Source organism: Bos indicus x Bos taurus, chromosome 10, assembly GCF_003369695.1.
Source record: "Bos indicus x Bos taurus breed Angus x Brahman F1 hybrid chromosome 10, Bos_hybrid_MaternalHap_v2.0, whole genome shotgun sequence".
NCBI lineage: Eukaryota > Metazoa > Chordata > Mammalia > Artiodactyla > Bovidae > Bos > Bos indicus x Bos taurus.
In genome coordinates this window covers 102,344,970-102,360,148 of record NC_040085.1, presented here as the reverse complement: position 1 = coordinate 102,360,148, position 15,179 = coordinate 102,344,970, and the positions used below count along the sequence as shown (strand labels likewise).

At 45.0% G+C, this 15,179-nt stretch overlaps 1 protein-coding gene across 3 annotated transcripts in view; it reads left to right on the top strand.

The window, feature by feature from the left end:
* RPS6KA5 (ribosomal protein S6 kinase A5) overlaps positions 1-8,939 on the top strand; it is a 196,316-nt gene extending 187,377 nt beyond the window's left edge. For all 3 annotated transcript variants that reach the window (XM_027552731.1, XM_027552732.1, XM_027552733.1), the window contains 3 exons: positions 3,045-3,204; positions 4,694-4,857; positions 7,077-8,939. In XM_027552731.1, the coding sequence (XP_027408532.1) occupies positions 3,045-3,204; positions 4,694-4,857; positions 7,077-7,316 (564 nt within the window). In that variant the 3' untranslated portion in view covers positions 7,317-8,939. The remainder of the gene's footprint in view (positions 1-3,044; positions 3,205-4,693; positions 4,858-7,076) is intronic.
* Positions 8,940-15,179: the final 6,240 nt, after the last annotated feature.

Genomic DNA, 15,179 nt, shown 5'->3' with positions numbered 1-15,179 from the left:
GCATTAAACTGTCCAAGAAAAAAAAGGATGCCTTGTGAACTTTTCCATATAAATGAGTGCTTCTCTCCAGAGGATCTAGATTTGAGCTATCCCATAGTAGGCACAGGATTTATCTGAGGTTGTTTGCCTTAGAAATCTGTGACCCTTTGACACGTTGCCTGTGATGAACACGAATATGGATACTTTAATATGAAGATAATTTACGTTATTGTCACTGGGTAAAACAAATACTTGAGAAAGATGCATCGCGTCATACATGTGGCTTTGATTACAACTCAGTTTACCTCATGGATGAGCAGTTCATTGGACACGTTCAGGACTCTGATTAAGGTAGAGGTTACGCGGTGATTAGCCTGCTCAGGATCACCGTAGCGAAACACCACAGACTGGGCGACTTGGACAGCAGAAATTTATTTCAGTTCTGGAGGCTGGGAGGTCCAGTCCCAGGGTGCCAGCAGGTTGGTATCTGGTGAGGGCTCCCCTTTGGTTGCAGACAGCCACCTGTCCACGGCGACCTCACATGGCCTCTCCTCACATGAGCTCAGAGAGCAGGCCAGCTCCCTGGCGTCTCTGTAAGGGCACCCTCGTGGGTGAAGGCCCCCGGGTCCCCATCACCTTTACCTGCATAAAGGTCCTGTCCTCAAGTCAGCCATGTTTGGGTGGGTGTAACTTTTCAGCACATGAATTTTTAAGGCACACAGTAATTCAGAGCTTAACAGACAGTGTTTAGAAAATGTAGCATAGGATTATATGCTATTCCATAGGTATATATAGCATACCCATGGGATGGAGTATAATAACAGTTAAAACATATTTCTTCCAAGTGTTTTATTTGGGATTTCATATTTTTTCACTTTATTCAGGATTTTTTATTTTTTCACTTTCTTCTCAAAATTTTATTTTGAAAATTTAAGACCTAGAGAAAATTTGGGAGAATAACACAGTGAACATTTAGCATGTTGCCACATTTACTTTTGCTTTCTCCCCAGTTCCACACAGACACACATATATCTTTATGTATATAGATACTCTCTTATCACAACCTTTGCCAACAGTTTGCAGACACAGAATTAGTCTTAATAGAAGTTGATTCCTGGATAATCAACTAAATTCTAAGATCTTGGAGTTGAGAGGAGCCTAAAGTCCAATTCTAAGTCTTCCAGAAAAGGGATCTTTCTGTAAAGTCCCTATCACCACTCTCCTTTAAATATTTCCAAAGATGGTGAATTCATCTCTCCACCCAACAGCTTGTTGAATTATTACACAGCAGAGCAAGAAAACGCTAATATAAAGGGTACTTTTTTATATTTAGTCATCAATGTATGTGTTAGGAAGTGGGGTAAGATTAAGAAGGGGAGCAGATTTTCAAAAACTGTTTGGCAGTATCTACTGAACACACAGACCAAATGACCCAGCAGTTTCCGTCTCAGGGAGGCAGCCGACAGAAAGGTCTGTGTCTGTGTACCAGAGGAGATGTGCGCAGAGACGCATACAGAGCAGCCGGCTTCAGGGCACCCAAACAGGAAACAAGTCAAATGCTCATCAGCAAGAGAAAGTCATTACAGTCTGGGTTCCCCCGGAAAGCAGAGCCTGAAGTGGAAGCACACATTTTCTCATGTTCCCAAGGACCAGACCTGGGGGCTCAGCTGGTGAAGAACCCGCCTGCAGTGCAGGAGACCCGGGTGTGATCCCTGGGATGGGAAGGTCCCCTGGAGAAGGGAACGCTACCCACCCCAGTATTCTTAGGCTTCGCTGGTGGCTCAGCTGGTGAAGAATCCCCCCACAATGCGGGAAACCTGGGTTCTATCCCTGGGTTGGGAAGGTCTCCTGGAGAAGGGAACGCTACCCACTCCAGTATTCTGGCCTGGAGAATTCCATGAACTGTATAGTCCATGGGGTCGCAAAGAGTCAGACACAACTGAGCGACTTTCACTTTCGCTAAGGACCGGAATCCCAGGGAGGCAGGAGGGAGGCAGGGAAGAGGCGGACAGCGGGAGCACCGTGAGTCGCCACCTGCTGGTACCAGGTGGAGCTGAGCAGGTGTGCCCACAGAACAGAGACCTCTAACCGCAGGCCATGCGGCTGCAGGAACAGGAAACGTGATTCTGTGAGTCCTGCGCCTACAGAACCTAGATTTGGGGAACCCAGCACCGATGGATCGCCGCTGATTCGGCACGGTCCTCAGGGACAGAACTCCAGCCCCACAGGGTCTCGTCCTGAGCTGGTGTCTTCACCGAGCTTTTCATATTCTGACACTGCCCAAGTGAAAGAATGCCAGTCCACCTGACAAGCAGGCCTGATGTCCTTTCTTCTCTCATCAGCTGATCACTGGGATCCCACCTCGGGGAGGTCATCGGTGTGAGTTAAGGAAGAGGCCTCGGTGCACCAGAGAGGTGGCGTGAGCCACGCGCTAGCTCGCAGCGCCTCTGGGCCTCCTCAGGCCATTCTGAGCATTTCATGCGCATGGCGCAGCGACCGCAGCAGCAGCTTTAGGAGTCAGGGCGTCTGCTCGTCCGAGCTTCAGGAAGCATTTCAGCTGACTACGCTCACTGGCTCCAGGCATCCTTGCCAGGATGTTGAGTCTTGAGTTTCAGATGAGTGTTTCCGTGGCAGTAATTTCTCCATCAGGTCTCATGCCCCACCGGCCCACCCTAGTTCAGCATCTTCAGGATCCATTCTGTTCTGTGTCCCTGACCCCTCCTGGGCCATTTTAGCCAGGGCCCGCGGTTCCTCTGGGATATGCACATTCCCCTGTTAATGTCACCTTTTGAAATGATTATATTATCCTTTTTTATTCTTCTTGTCCTGAATATGGCTATAAAAATGGTTTTAAATCTTGATATCACAATAAGCCATTTCTTTTTATATACGAGTCTGAAATGGATTGGTTCTTTCAGTGATCAAAGTCATGTAATCTTTTAAACTTAGTAATGTTAATTGTAATATTTGGGAAATTATGCTGATGAAGTTAGTAATGAAATTACCAGAGTGGCTTTGATGGTGATTTTGGCAGACATTCTGTTTTGCTCTTTTTTTCTTGATAGTATACAATGTTGTCAGGGCAAGTTCCATTTCAGTCTCATGATAAAAGTCTGACATGCACCAGTGCAGTGGAAATCATGAAGAAAATTAAAAAGGGAGATTTCTCCTTTGAAGGAGAAGCCTGGAAGAATGTATCCCAAGAGGCTAAAGATTTGATCCAAGGTAAGAATCTAATGAAAAATTTTATATGATGTGTAGCGATTGAAGTGGAACCATACCCGAGATACATATATTTGTTTGTGAATTATTCAAGAATCCCTGTGTGTTTAAGGATTCAGGCTACTCTGTTCAGCTTCAGCTTCGTATCAGGACACCCTCTTTCAGCAATCTCATCCACATTCACAATCATACCTTCAAAGAGAACCGCTTTCTCTTTCCTCTCCTTTCCCCCAGGCACGTGCGTGCTCCTCTCTCCCTCTTGTTTTTGTGGCCAAGACCCTCAACCCCCACCACCTTCCTTGACTCCTGCAGGCCCTGGGTGCTGGGATTCAGCATCGCTGCCAGCCACCCTCCTCCCCATTCTCACGGCTCTCATCTGAGGTCTGGTCATAGCTCTCTCCTAAAATCCGTAACATGCTTTCAACTTACTTACTTGCTCTGGCTTTATGTGTCTGTCATCCATCGGCTCAAGTGACCTTCCTAATATCCAAATGCAGTCAGGCCTTTTTTCTGTTGAAAGTTCTCCAGGGAACGCCAGTGAGCTTTAGGTCAGAACCCCACCCAGTGGCGCCTTCACGGCCCGGTTCTACCTTCCTCTGTTTCCTGGCACCCTCAGTCCAGCAGCTGTTGTTCGGCAGCGTGCCAGGCCTCCCTGTCCTTCACCATCTCCCAGAGTTTGCCCAAACCCATGTCCATTGAGTCGGTGATGCCATCCAACCATCTCATCCTCTGTCGTCCCCTTCTCCTGCCTTCAATCTTTCCCAACATCAGGGTCTTTTCCAATGAGTTGGCTTTTCGCATCAGGTGGCCAGAGTACTGGAACTTCAGTTTCAGCATCAGTCCTTCCAGTGAACACTCAGGGTTGATTTCCTTTAGGATGGACTGGCACTGTGGAGCACCTGAGTTCTTCAAATGTGCTGAGTTTTTAGATTTTGTTCGCCTTTACTCATGCTCGTCGTAATCCTGGGGCTTACTTTGTCATCGAGCCCTGCTCATCCCCCAGGACTCATCTCCTGGAAGCCCCCAGGGTGCCCATCCCCCAGGGGGGAGCCCTTCCCCGGAGCCTGCTGTGCACGTGTCCTCAGACGGGATAAGACCTCGCACACAGCTCCTCCTGGAGCCTCCATCTGCACGTTCCCTAACCTGCTGAAGGTGTTTGTATGTGCGTCGAGTAGATCTCAGCGCTCTGTTTGGAGGGGCTCTCCTGGCCCCTGGTGGGAGTCCTTGTGTCAAGTGGTGGTTTTCCCCAGACTGGAAGCCCCACGAGCCTGCAGCCTCCTGGAAGCAGGCTGCTGTGGGCTTTATTATGAGCAGCCAGATTCACCAGGGAATCTCAGTGTAGATGAAAATGGAGGTAATTATCCTTGTAGGAGGTTGACGCCATATAGAAACCATCATGTCTTGTGAACATAATTGAGATCGCTGAGGTTGATTTTAAACTATGTTTGAAATGACAGCTCATGAAATAAAAATATCTTATTTATTCCCACAGGACTTCTCACAGTTGATCCAAACAAAAGGCTTAAAATGCCTGACTTGAGATACAGTGAATGGCTTCAAGACGGCAGTCAGCTGTCCTCGAATCCTCTGATGACTCCAGACATCCTGGGCTCTTCAGGAGCTGCGGTGCACACGTGTGTGAAAGCCACTTTCCACGTAAGGCTCAGGCTCTGCGCTCCTGGGCAGTTTGAGAAGGGACTGGACGTCCTTACTCTGTAACCTCAGAGGCACACTCTTAGGCAGACAGTTTTTAAAATGGGTTCTTTTAATTTTAGATATGCTTTTATAAATCCCTTCATGACATAAACACATTTCTAAACAGAAAGGGCATAGGGACCAGAGTCACCACAAACCCACAAAATATTTATTTGACATTTGAGATGAGGCAGTGGTCTGATATTTGAATAGTTGAAGTTTTTCAGTTGCTAAGGAAAGCAATATGCATATTATTAGAGTTTTTTAAAAAACGTTATTTTGTTGAAGGTTAGTTGATTTTTACAACGTTGTATTAATTTCTGCTGTACAGCAGACTGACTCAGTCATACATGTATGTAAACGCGTCCTATACGCGTCGGCTCTCACGTCCTTCTCTATCGTGGTTTACCACACGGTAGTGAGTGTCGTTTCTGTGCTGCACAGGAGGAGCTTGCTGCTCACTGAATTCTGTATGTATAGTAGCTTGCTCCTATAAACCGAAACTCCAGTCCACCCTACCCCTCCCTCCTTCCCTCTTGCGACCAAGCGCCTGTGCTGGCGCTGTTTTTCTCTCTAAATAAGCCAAACCACTGTCTGTAGAAACTATAAATAAGCATTAGAAATTAAGGCACGTGTGAAAGTCCGTCCCTTCAGCAGTCATTTTGTGCGTAATTTTATTGTTCTAGAACCTAAGGGATAAAAAGTAAATTGACTAGTATTAAGTACATATTGTATACTTGAAAGGCAGAGACTACATAGTAATAAATGTAGATTCTGGCACACTCGTGCCAAACAGATGCAAGTACATTAAGATAATTGTATAAGGAGAAGAGGAGTTAGAAATAACATTACTTCTGAGAGGATTATCTTGAGGAAGGAGACAGGATAGCATTTCCTCTTGGCTGCAGAAATGGATTAAAAACTAATGAACTGGGATCTGGTGAGGCGTGAAGAGATTAACTGCAGGCGTTTGCAGATGATCCAGATCTTCTCAGTGGCATGTGAGGCAAGCTTGTCACCTCAGCAATGCCTATGCCTGAATCTGAGAAAAGCAGAGACGGGCTGCTGTGAGGAGGAAGCCAGACTGAGGTCTGCGGAGCTCATCTCTGCATATTATCATGTCCAAGACGTACCCAGACTGCACTGACGTGGGCGTGGAGGTCAGGGGCTCTGTGCTGGGACTTTGTGGTTGGAATCTTAAAGTTCAGGATGAGTCAGGTAATGGGGGGAAGGGAGTGAGATTGCTGACATTCTCCAGGGATTTCCAGTCAGTCGGTGGTTCCTTTAATTGAGAGGTAGCACTCCCCTCTTCAAAAGATTGACTAGAATTGGGACTCCTGGACACCCTCGCTGGTGGGTTTGCAAGAGGGCCCTCAGAAGCCCTTCCCCATTGACTTCTGTACCCTCCTGGAGCTTTAGATCCGGTGGTTTAAGGACCATGTTCCTAGGGCTTCCCTTGTGGCTCACCTCATACTCAGTAAAGAATCTGCGCACAATGCGGCAGACCTGGGTTCGATCTCGGGTGGGAAGATCCCCTGGAGGAGGGAAAGGCTACCCACTCCAGTGTTCTGGCCTGGGGAATTCCATGGACTGTATAGTCCGTGGGGTCACAGAGCCACACAACAGAACGACTTTCACTTTCCTAGGACGAGCTGGAGCTGTGGTTGCCGACCACGCGTCGTCTGTCAGTCACACTGTGAGGAGCTTCAGCCCTTTCACTTTTGTGGCGTTCCCCTTACTTTTTTCTTCCCTTCTTATTTAGTCTCTCGGTCGTGTCCACTTCTTTGTAACCATATGAACTGCACCACGCCAGGCCTCCCTGTCCTCCACTGCCTTCCAGAGTTTGCTCAAACTCATGTCTATTGTGGAGAAGGAAATGGCAACCCACTCCAGTGTTCTTGCCTGGAGAATCTCAGGGACGGGGGAGCCTGGTGGGCTGCCGTCTATGGGGTCGCACAGAGTCGGACTCGACTGACGCGACTTAGCAGCAGCAGCAGCAGCATACCCTTCGAGTCGGTGATGCCCTCCAGCCATCTCATCCTCTGTCGTCCCCCTCTCCTCCCGCCTTCAGTCTTTCCCAGCATCAGGGTCCTTGCCAGGGAGTCGGCTCTTCGCATCAGGCGGCCAGAGCTTCAGCATCAGCCCCTCCAGTGAGTGCTGATCTTGCCGTTCTCCCCTAGGCCTTCAACAAATACAAGAGAGAGGGGTTCTGCCTCCAGAACGTGGACAAGGCCCCGCTGGCGAAGAGGCGGAGGATGAAGAAGACGAGCACGAGCACGGAGACGCGCAGCAGCTCCAGCGAGAGCTCGCACTCCTCATCCTCCCACTCGCACGGCAAGAGCACGCCCACAAGGGCGCTGCAGCCCGGCAACCCCGCCGACGGCGGCGCCCCCGAGAGCCTCTTCCAGTTCCAGGACTGAGCGCCCGGGGGCCTGGGGACCGAGCCAGGCTCCGCCACCCCTTCAGCGCCCTCGGCCTGCCTGGAGGCCGGGCTCTGTGTCTCAGAAGCCGCACCCCGCTGGATCCGTTGGCATCTGCCCCGTAGGGAATTTTTCCAGGAAAACCCAATTGGTTATCCTCGTCCAGAAGCACCGGGCGGAAAATGGGACAATGGGACTGTGAGTAGAGCACACGGGATGCTGTTAGTGACCTGGGTGACGCCCGCACGACTGTTGCTGAGAGGGCACCAATGTCTGTCCATCTGAGTGGCGACCAGTGAGGTTTGAGCCGCTGACAGTAAGTCACAGGGTCATCAGAGGTCCGCCAGCAAGAGTTCCTAGGACTGTGATGATACCTGTTGCTTCACCTTGTGGCTATGGTGGGTTTTTAAGAGATACGCGTCCTTTGAACAGTGATTTATCAGCAAAAAAAAAAAGGTCTAACTGTTTTCCAAAAGATTCTGTCATGAATTTTATGTGTGGTGTATACTTATTTCTTGAGAGAGGACTTTAACTTATTGTTTTTATTTTAGTTAAAATATGGTTACCTATGACGATAACCTAAGATTATTAATCTTTTTCTAAAAAGTCAAATAAAAGGCACATGCAGGTCCCACGCTGTGTACTGGGGCCTCGCTGAGATGCATGCTAAGCTACGTATGTTTTTAGTTTTGCACTGCTCTTTCCTGGCAGTTTGTTTTCATGGTTACTGCAGAATATTAAGGTACATGTCTCTGTTTTAAGTAATATTGCACTTTATAAAAAAAAAATATGAATAAAGCAAGCTGTTTTATAAAGTGCACTCTTTAAAGCATATGTACTGTATTTTTGCCTTTTTGCCCCCATTATCTACTTTAAACTTGCCCTCACACCCCCTTGCGCTTAGGACGCACCATGGAAGGGCGTGAGGTATGGCGGCGTCATCGGCCCCAGAGGCACTGATGTGAGGAGAGCCTAAGCGGGGCCCTGCTGAGCGCTGTGCTCGTGGCTGCACTGTGCTGTGCTACGGTGAGGCTTTTCCTCCTGTAGTCAGGTATTATGTACATAATGTTTTAGAATCATATCTATGACTTGTTTGGAAGTTTTTCTGTTCAATTTTAAATCCAGAAAGCATATTTTATAAACTTATGCAGAGCACTTGTATAGCTCAAAAGTTCTGAGTTCATAACCGAAAACAAGCGTTGTGTGCTGAAGACATTTCACTGAATGATCGCTGCATTTTGAAATATGATTAATTCATTCCCTATGCAAGAGAGGAAGTGGTAGGATTTGTGTGTTGTATTTTTTTTAAGCCATCACACAAAATGTCAGGGCTGAGAAAAGTGATTTTTTGCTGTGTTTACAGGAATCATGTTTAAAAAGGTAATGCCCAGTGTGTTTATGTCGTCAGTTTTGTTAACAATAACCTCTCGAGCATTAGTTTGGAATCGGGCATGATATTTATTTATTCCTTTCTTGAGATAATAGCAGCATTAATTTCAACCAGTTATGAATACTAAAAATATTGCACTCTATGTAATAGTAGCATATTTATTACTGAACCAATGTATATATTAATAGCACAGGCAACAAAAATGGCAAATATTAAACTATTTTCAAAATGTATTATCCTGTCCACATTTTTGTTCACAGTGATTATCGGAATAACTTATGCTTTTCAGTGGCCCAAATGGCTGCATAATTCTTGAGTCAATGAAAATTTTGTGCTTCTAGCTTTTGGTCCTTCTTAGCAATGGTGGTAAATCTGAGGTACATTATTACCGAACTCAAGCTAATTCACAGACTGGGATTCCATCAGGCACAGAGTTAAAATAACGAAGAAAATGTCCACTTATATCTATAGTAAGGTCGACAGTATCTAGAAATGTGTGAGTTAGCGCCATACATTTTTAAAACTGTGCATTCTAGGAGAAAATACTAATAAAGTGTAAACTATAGAGGCTTTGTTGCAAAGGGAAAATGACCCAGAAAGGTAGTCGGTGTACCCTCATGACTGATGGCATAAGTGACGCATCGTGAATTTTGGAAGTTCGTGGATTTCTCTACATTTATTACCTTTGCCACCTTGGAGGACTTGACAAAATGAAATGGTAAAACGGGCAGCGCACGAGGAAGGAAAGAGAAAGCCGGTGTGTCAGCTGCTGGGCTTTCCTTCAGAACCTCGAGTGGCCTCGAGGAGAGCTCGAAGCAGGGCCCACAGGGCCCGTCCCCACCCTCACGCCGCAGGCCGTCAGTGTCCGTGAACGACACTGTAAAATTCACGAAGCTCTCATGTATTCACATCAAAAACCTTAAAAATACTTTATATGAAAACGTTAAATGAAAGGACTCCTCTTTGGTATGAGGAGAAGAGGAGAAGTAGCTTTAAGACAAATATGAACATTAAATCCTCTACATAATGGTTTTGGAGATAGAACCAAATCACCGCTTCCCTGCTTCCTTCATTGGTCACGGTGTGCCGTTTTCATGCCATATACGCTCTGATTCTTGTATCTGTAACCGTCCGTGGCTGAGAGGCAGGGATAAGAAAGCAGAAGCAGTAGAGGAAAGACACATTGAAAAGCCGGTCTCTAACTGTTGTGCCAGATCCTGTGCTGAATGAGTTAAATAAGCTGTTTTAAAATTCATTAATTCTTCCAACCCTTTATAAAATAATAAACCACTGAACCACTGGAACAGAAAATCAAGTCTCCAGAGTTAATTTCAATATTCTGATCTCTCTTGGAATTGCAGATTCACTTACCCATGAAAGACCGCCTTCTATTTATTTTTTTGTACTTCTGCTGATTTCTTAAATATCTGTGATATGCTGAGAACTTAAATAACTGTGTAAATGGCTTTGTATAAGGTGAGTTATTTAAAAAAAAAAAACACCTACTAAGGTAGCTGTGACTTTTTTTTAATAAGAGAATTCCTTTTGTATCTCAGTTTTTTTAAGTATGTTCTCAATACTTTATACAAGTATACAAGTTGTCTACTTACTTACCTTACCCTCATTCCAAACACCTGTTACTGTCATATGTTAAGAAGAGGGTACCAAAATGGTGAACATTTCTACACTGTTGACCTTATAGGTGTGTGAGACCACCTGATTACTTTGTGTGTTCTCCTAATGATCAGTAATAAGAACATGATTTGGTGATTGTGTGATCATGCTTTTAATATTAAGATCTAAGTAAATAAGTTAAATTCAGATATGCTGCTTACACCACAGCAGTATAATTATAGATGATTTACGTAATATAGTGAAATGTCTTTAAATTGTTTGAGTTTTGGACTCTGAAATATCTTACACTAGAACATCCCAATTTCTGGCCTTTAATTTATTTACACCATGCAAGAGTCAACCTTTATTTAATACCTTTATCTGGCATGAAAATGTTATGTGTCAGGCTTTAATGAAATTCAGAATTTAAATTCAAGTTATTGTCAAACTCAAAGAAAGTAAAAGTAGTGATAAAATAACAGATGCAAGAAAGTTTCTAAGTATGATCTGTCCAAAGAAAAGAGCTGCTTCAGCGGCATGAAGGTTTATTTGCTATCATGTTAAGTAACTCCAAATTGTGCTATTTCTTAGAATGTTTTCCTAAAGGGTAGTTATTAAAATTTTTTTTATATGGGGGAAAAGTGTATTTTCAAGGAGGCAGCATTTTTCATCTTAAAAACATTTGTTTCGTCTCATTTCTTGCCTTTGAGCTTTCAAGATGTTTCTCCTGAGCCCCTTCCTTTGTGTGCCCAGCTCCCTGTTATGTAATTACGTGATTAATGCTTTCATTCCCCAAGGCGGTTGTCCACTTTTTAGTTCATGAATTTGTGAGTTAAGCAGGTATCTGTATTTTATATTTACCTACTATTAGACCAAAGTTATGGAGAAGGCAATGGCAACCCACTCCAGTACTCTTGCCTGGAGAATCCCAGGGACGGGGGAGCCTGGTGGGCTGCCATCTATGGGGTGGCACAGAGTCAGACATGACTGAAGCGACTTAGCAGCAGCAGACCAAAGTTAAAGTGATTCCCCAGTCTGTCTGTCTTGGCTTCTTCATACTAGTGCAAAACAGGTACTGCTCATTGTCAGCCATTTCCTTCCCATTATTCCTCTGAACACGTGGTGAAACCTTGCTGTTTTGTATCTAGAAGGAGACTTGAATTAAAAGACAGGAACCTTGGTATTTATTCATCAGGCTTAATTTTCCTGGTGCATTTCTGACAGAATAGGTAGAAGGACATTGTGTAATATTTTTCTACTTATTAATACAATAGTGTGTAGTCTGTCAGAAGGAGTTAATACTTCAAATTGGTCACGTAGTGTTTAATGCAGCAGTTTTTCCCCAGAGCACAGGAAACGGGGATAATTCTTAGCATTACGTGGTTTCCATTAGCCTTTAACGTTGCATGACATTGTTAATTTATACAGTTTTATAAAATTTGTCTCTTCACTTAAAAAATTAAAATTCCATTTTCATTCTTGTTCCTTTCCGTACAAACAAGAACAGTTTTGATCTTTCAGGTTTTGAAGTCCTCCTATGTAGAAAAAGAAGAATAAAACAAAAGAACGACCCTCCAAGATGTCGTGACTTAGAAAAGGAAATTTAAGTTGTATGCACAAAATGCTCAGGTTAACTTCCTGGCATTTCTGCTTGAAGATAGTTTGGAAAATCATTGTTGCTCATGTTTTATTTGTTTTAAAATTCAGCATGGTTGAGGAACTTGGCATTCTTAACTGCGGTTTTATTTTTAAATTTGTAAGAGCCTGATTGTGTAAATGGGCGCTGTCGAGTTGGAATGGATGTGTGATAATAATCCTCGTTAAAGACCTGTTGCCGTGGTAGACATTTGATCATTCGTGACAGTTTATTTTAGGTCCTGTAGTGCTACCCTGTCTGCTCAGATTATAAATACTGTGAAAGTGAAAGATGCTCAGTCGTATCTGACTCTTTGCGACCCCATGGATATACAGTCCTTGGAATTCTCCAGGCCAGGACACTGGAGAGGGTAGCTCTTCCCATCTCCAAGGGATCTCCCCCACTCAGGGATCGAATCCACATTGCAGGTGGATTCTTTACCAGCTGACCACCAGGGAAGCCCAAGAATACTGGAGTGGGTAGCCTATCCCTTCTCCAGTGGATCTTCCCCACCAATCCCCCAGGGATTGAACCGGGGTCTCCTGCATGACAGGCGGATTCTTTACAAGCTTAGATACAATGGAAGCCCCAAATATTGGTACAAGGAAAGATTAAATGCACAATAATTCTCATACTTCTGATGGCTAAGGAGAGGAATATAAAGGTCCTACGTCACATATAAAGGTACTGCTTTAGTACTAAAATTTTTAAAAATACCCTTAAAAACTTGATTGCATGAATTTTAAAAAAGAGGAAACCACATTTACTCATACATAAAGGAATTTTGTAAAGGCTGGCATTTTAATTTATAACTTGTATCAGTTCAGTTCAGTTCAGTTGCCCAGTCATGTCCGACTCTGCAACCCCATGGACTGCAGCACACCAGGCCTCCCTGTCCATCACCAGCTCCCAGAGTTCACTCAAATTCACGTCCATCGAGTCGGTGATGCCATGCAGCCATCTCATCCTTTGTCATTCCCTTCTCCTCCTGCCCCCAATCCCTCCCAGCATCGGAGTCTTTTCCAATGAGTCAACTCTTTGCATGAGGTGGCCAAAGTACTGGAGTTTCAGCTTCAGCATCATTCCTTCCAAAGAACACCCAGGACTGATCTCCTTTAGAATGGACTGGTTGGACCTCCTTGCAGTCCAAGCGACTCTCAGGAGTCTTCTACAGCATCACAGTTCAAAAGCATTAATTCTTTGGTGCTCAGTTTTCTTCACAGTCCAACTCTCACATCTATACATGACTACTGGAAAAACCATAGCCTTGACTAGATGGACCTTTGTTGGCAAAGTAATGTCTCTGCTTTTTAATACGCTATCTAGGTTGGTCATAACCCTCTTTCCAAGGAGCAAGTGTCTTTTAATTGTGTACTTCTGCCTAAAATGGTAATGGCACCCCACTGCAGTACTCTTGCCTGGAAAATCCCATGGACGGAGAAGCCTGGAAGGCTGCAGTCCATGGGGTCGCTGAGGGTCAGACACGACTGAGCGACTTCACTTACATTTTCATGCATTGGAGAAGGAAATGGCAACCCACTCCAGTGTTCTTGCCTGGAGAATCCCAGGGACGGGGGAGCCTGGTGGGCTGCCGTCTATGGGGTGGCACAGAGTCGGACACGACTGAAGCGACTTAGCAGCAGCCGCGGCCTAAAATGGTGATGCATCTCTAGGTGTGGAACTGAACACGTGTTGAAAGTAACCTAAACTGCAGTAATCTATGTAACTATGTAAATTCTTCCACAACTTTACATAAAGATAAGACTTTTTCTCCCTAGAAAGTAAATGGAAGAAAAAGATGAAAAACCTTTTCCCCCTCAGTTCTGTGTGGACAGCTGAGAGTAAAAGCGTCACCAGCCACAGCTTGGAGGGAGGCCATCCACGCCCACCGCGGCCTCTGCGTCTGCGTGCACCACGGCACTTGTGCCTCCTTGCACGGGTTTTGCTTTCCAGTTCCGAGACCACGGACACTCATTCGTGTATCCCTACACTGGTGTTTACTTTCTTAGGCTCCAGAATCACTGCAGATGGTGACTGCAGCCATGAAATTCAAAGAGTCTTGCTCCTTGGAAGAAAAGCTAGGACCAACCTAGACAGCATTTACTAATAAAGCAGAGACATTACTTTGACAACAAAGGTCCGTCTAGTCAAGGCTATGGTTTTTCCAGTGGTCATGTATGGATGTGAGAGTTGGACTATAACTGAGCACCGAAGAATTTATGCTTTTGAACGGTAGTGTTGGAGAAAACTCTTGGACAGCAAGGAGATCAAACCAGTCCATCCTAAAGGAAATCAGTCCTTAATATTCATTAGAAGGACTGATGCTGAAGCTGAAGCTCCAGTACTTTGGCCACCTGATGCAAAGAACTGACTCATTCCTGATGCCAGGAAAGACTGAAGGCAGGAGGAGAAGCGGATAACAGAGGATGAGATGGTTGGATGGCATCACCGACTCAATGGACATGAGTCTGAGCAAGCTCCAGGACTTGATGGTGGACAGGGAGGCCTGGCGTGCTGCAGTCGATGGGGTCGCAAAGAGTCGGACATGACTGCACTGCACTGCACTCATCTCACACGCTAGTAAACTAATGCTCAAAATCTCCAAACCAGGCTTCAACAGTATGTGAATCATGAACTTCCAGACATTCAAGCTGGATTTAGAAAAGGCAGAGGAACCAGAGATCAAATTGCCAACATCCGTTGGATCATCGAAAAAGCAAGAGAGTTCCAGAAAAATATCTACTTCTGCTTTATTGACTATGCCAAAGCCTTTGATTGTGTGGACCACAACAAACTCTGAAAAATTATGAAAGAGATGGGAATACAAGACCACTTGACCAGCCTCTTGAGGAATCTGTATGCAGGTCAGGAAGCAACAGTTAGAACTGGACATGGAACAACAGACTGGTTCCAAATAGGGAAAGGAGTATGTCAAGGCTGTATATTGTCACCCTGCTTATTTAACTTCTGTGCAGAGTACATCATGAGAAATGCTGGACTGGAAGAAGCACAAGCTGGAATCAAGATTGCCAGGAGAATTGTCAATAACCTTAGATACGCAGATCTGCCACCCTTATGGCAGAAAGTGATGAAGAATTAAAGAGCCTCTTGATGAAAGAGGAGAGTTAAAAAGCTGGCTTAAAACTCAACATTCAGAAAACGAAGATCATGGCATGTGGTCCCATCACTTCATGGCAAATAGATGGGGAAACAGTGGAAACAG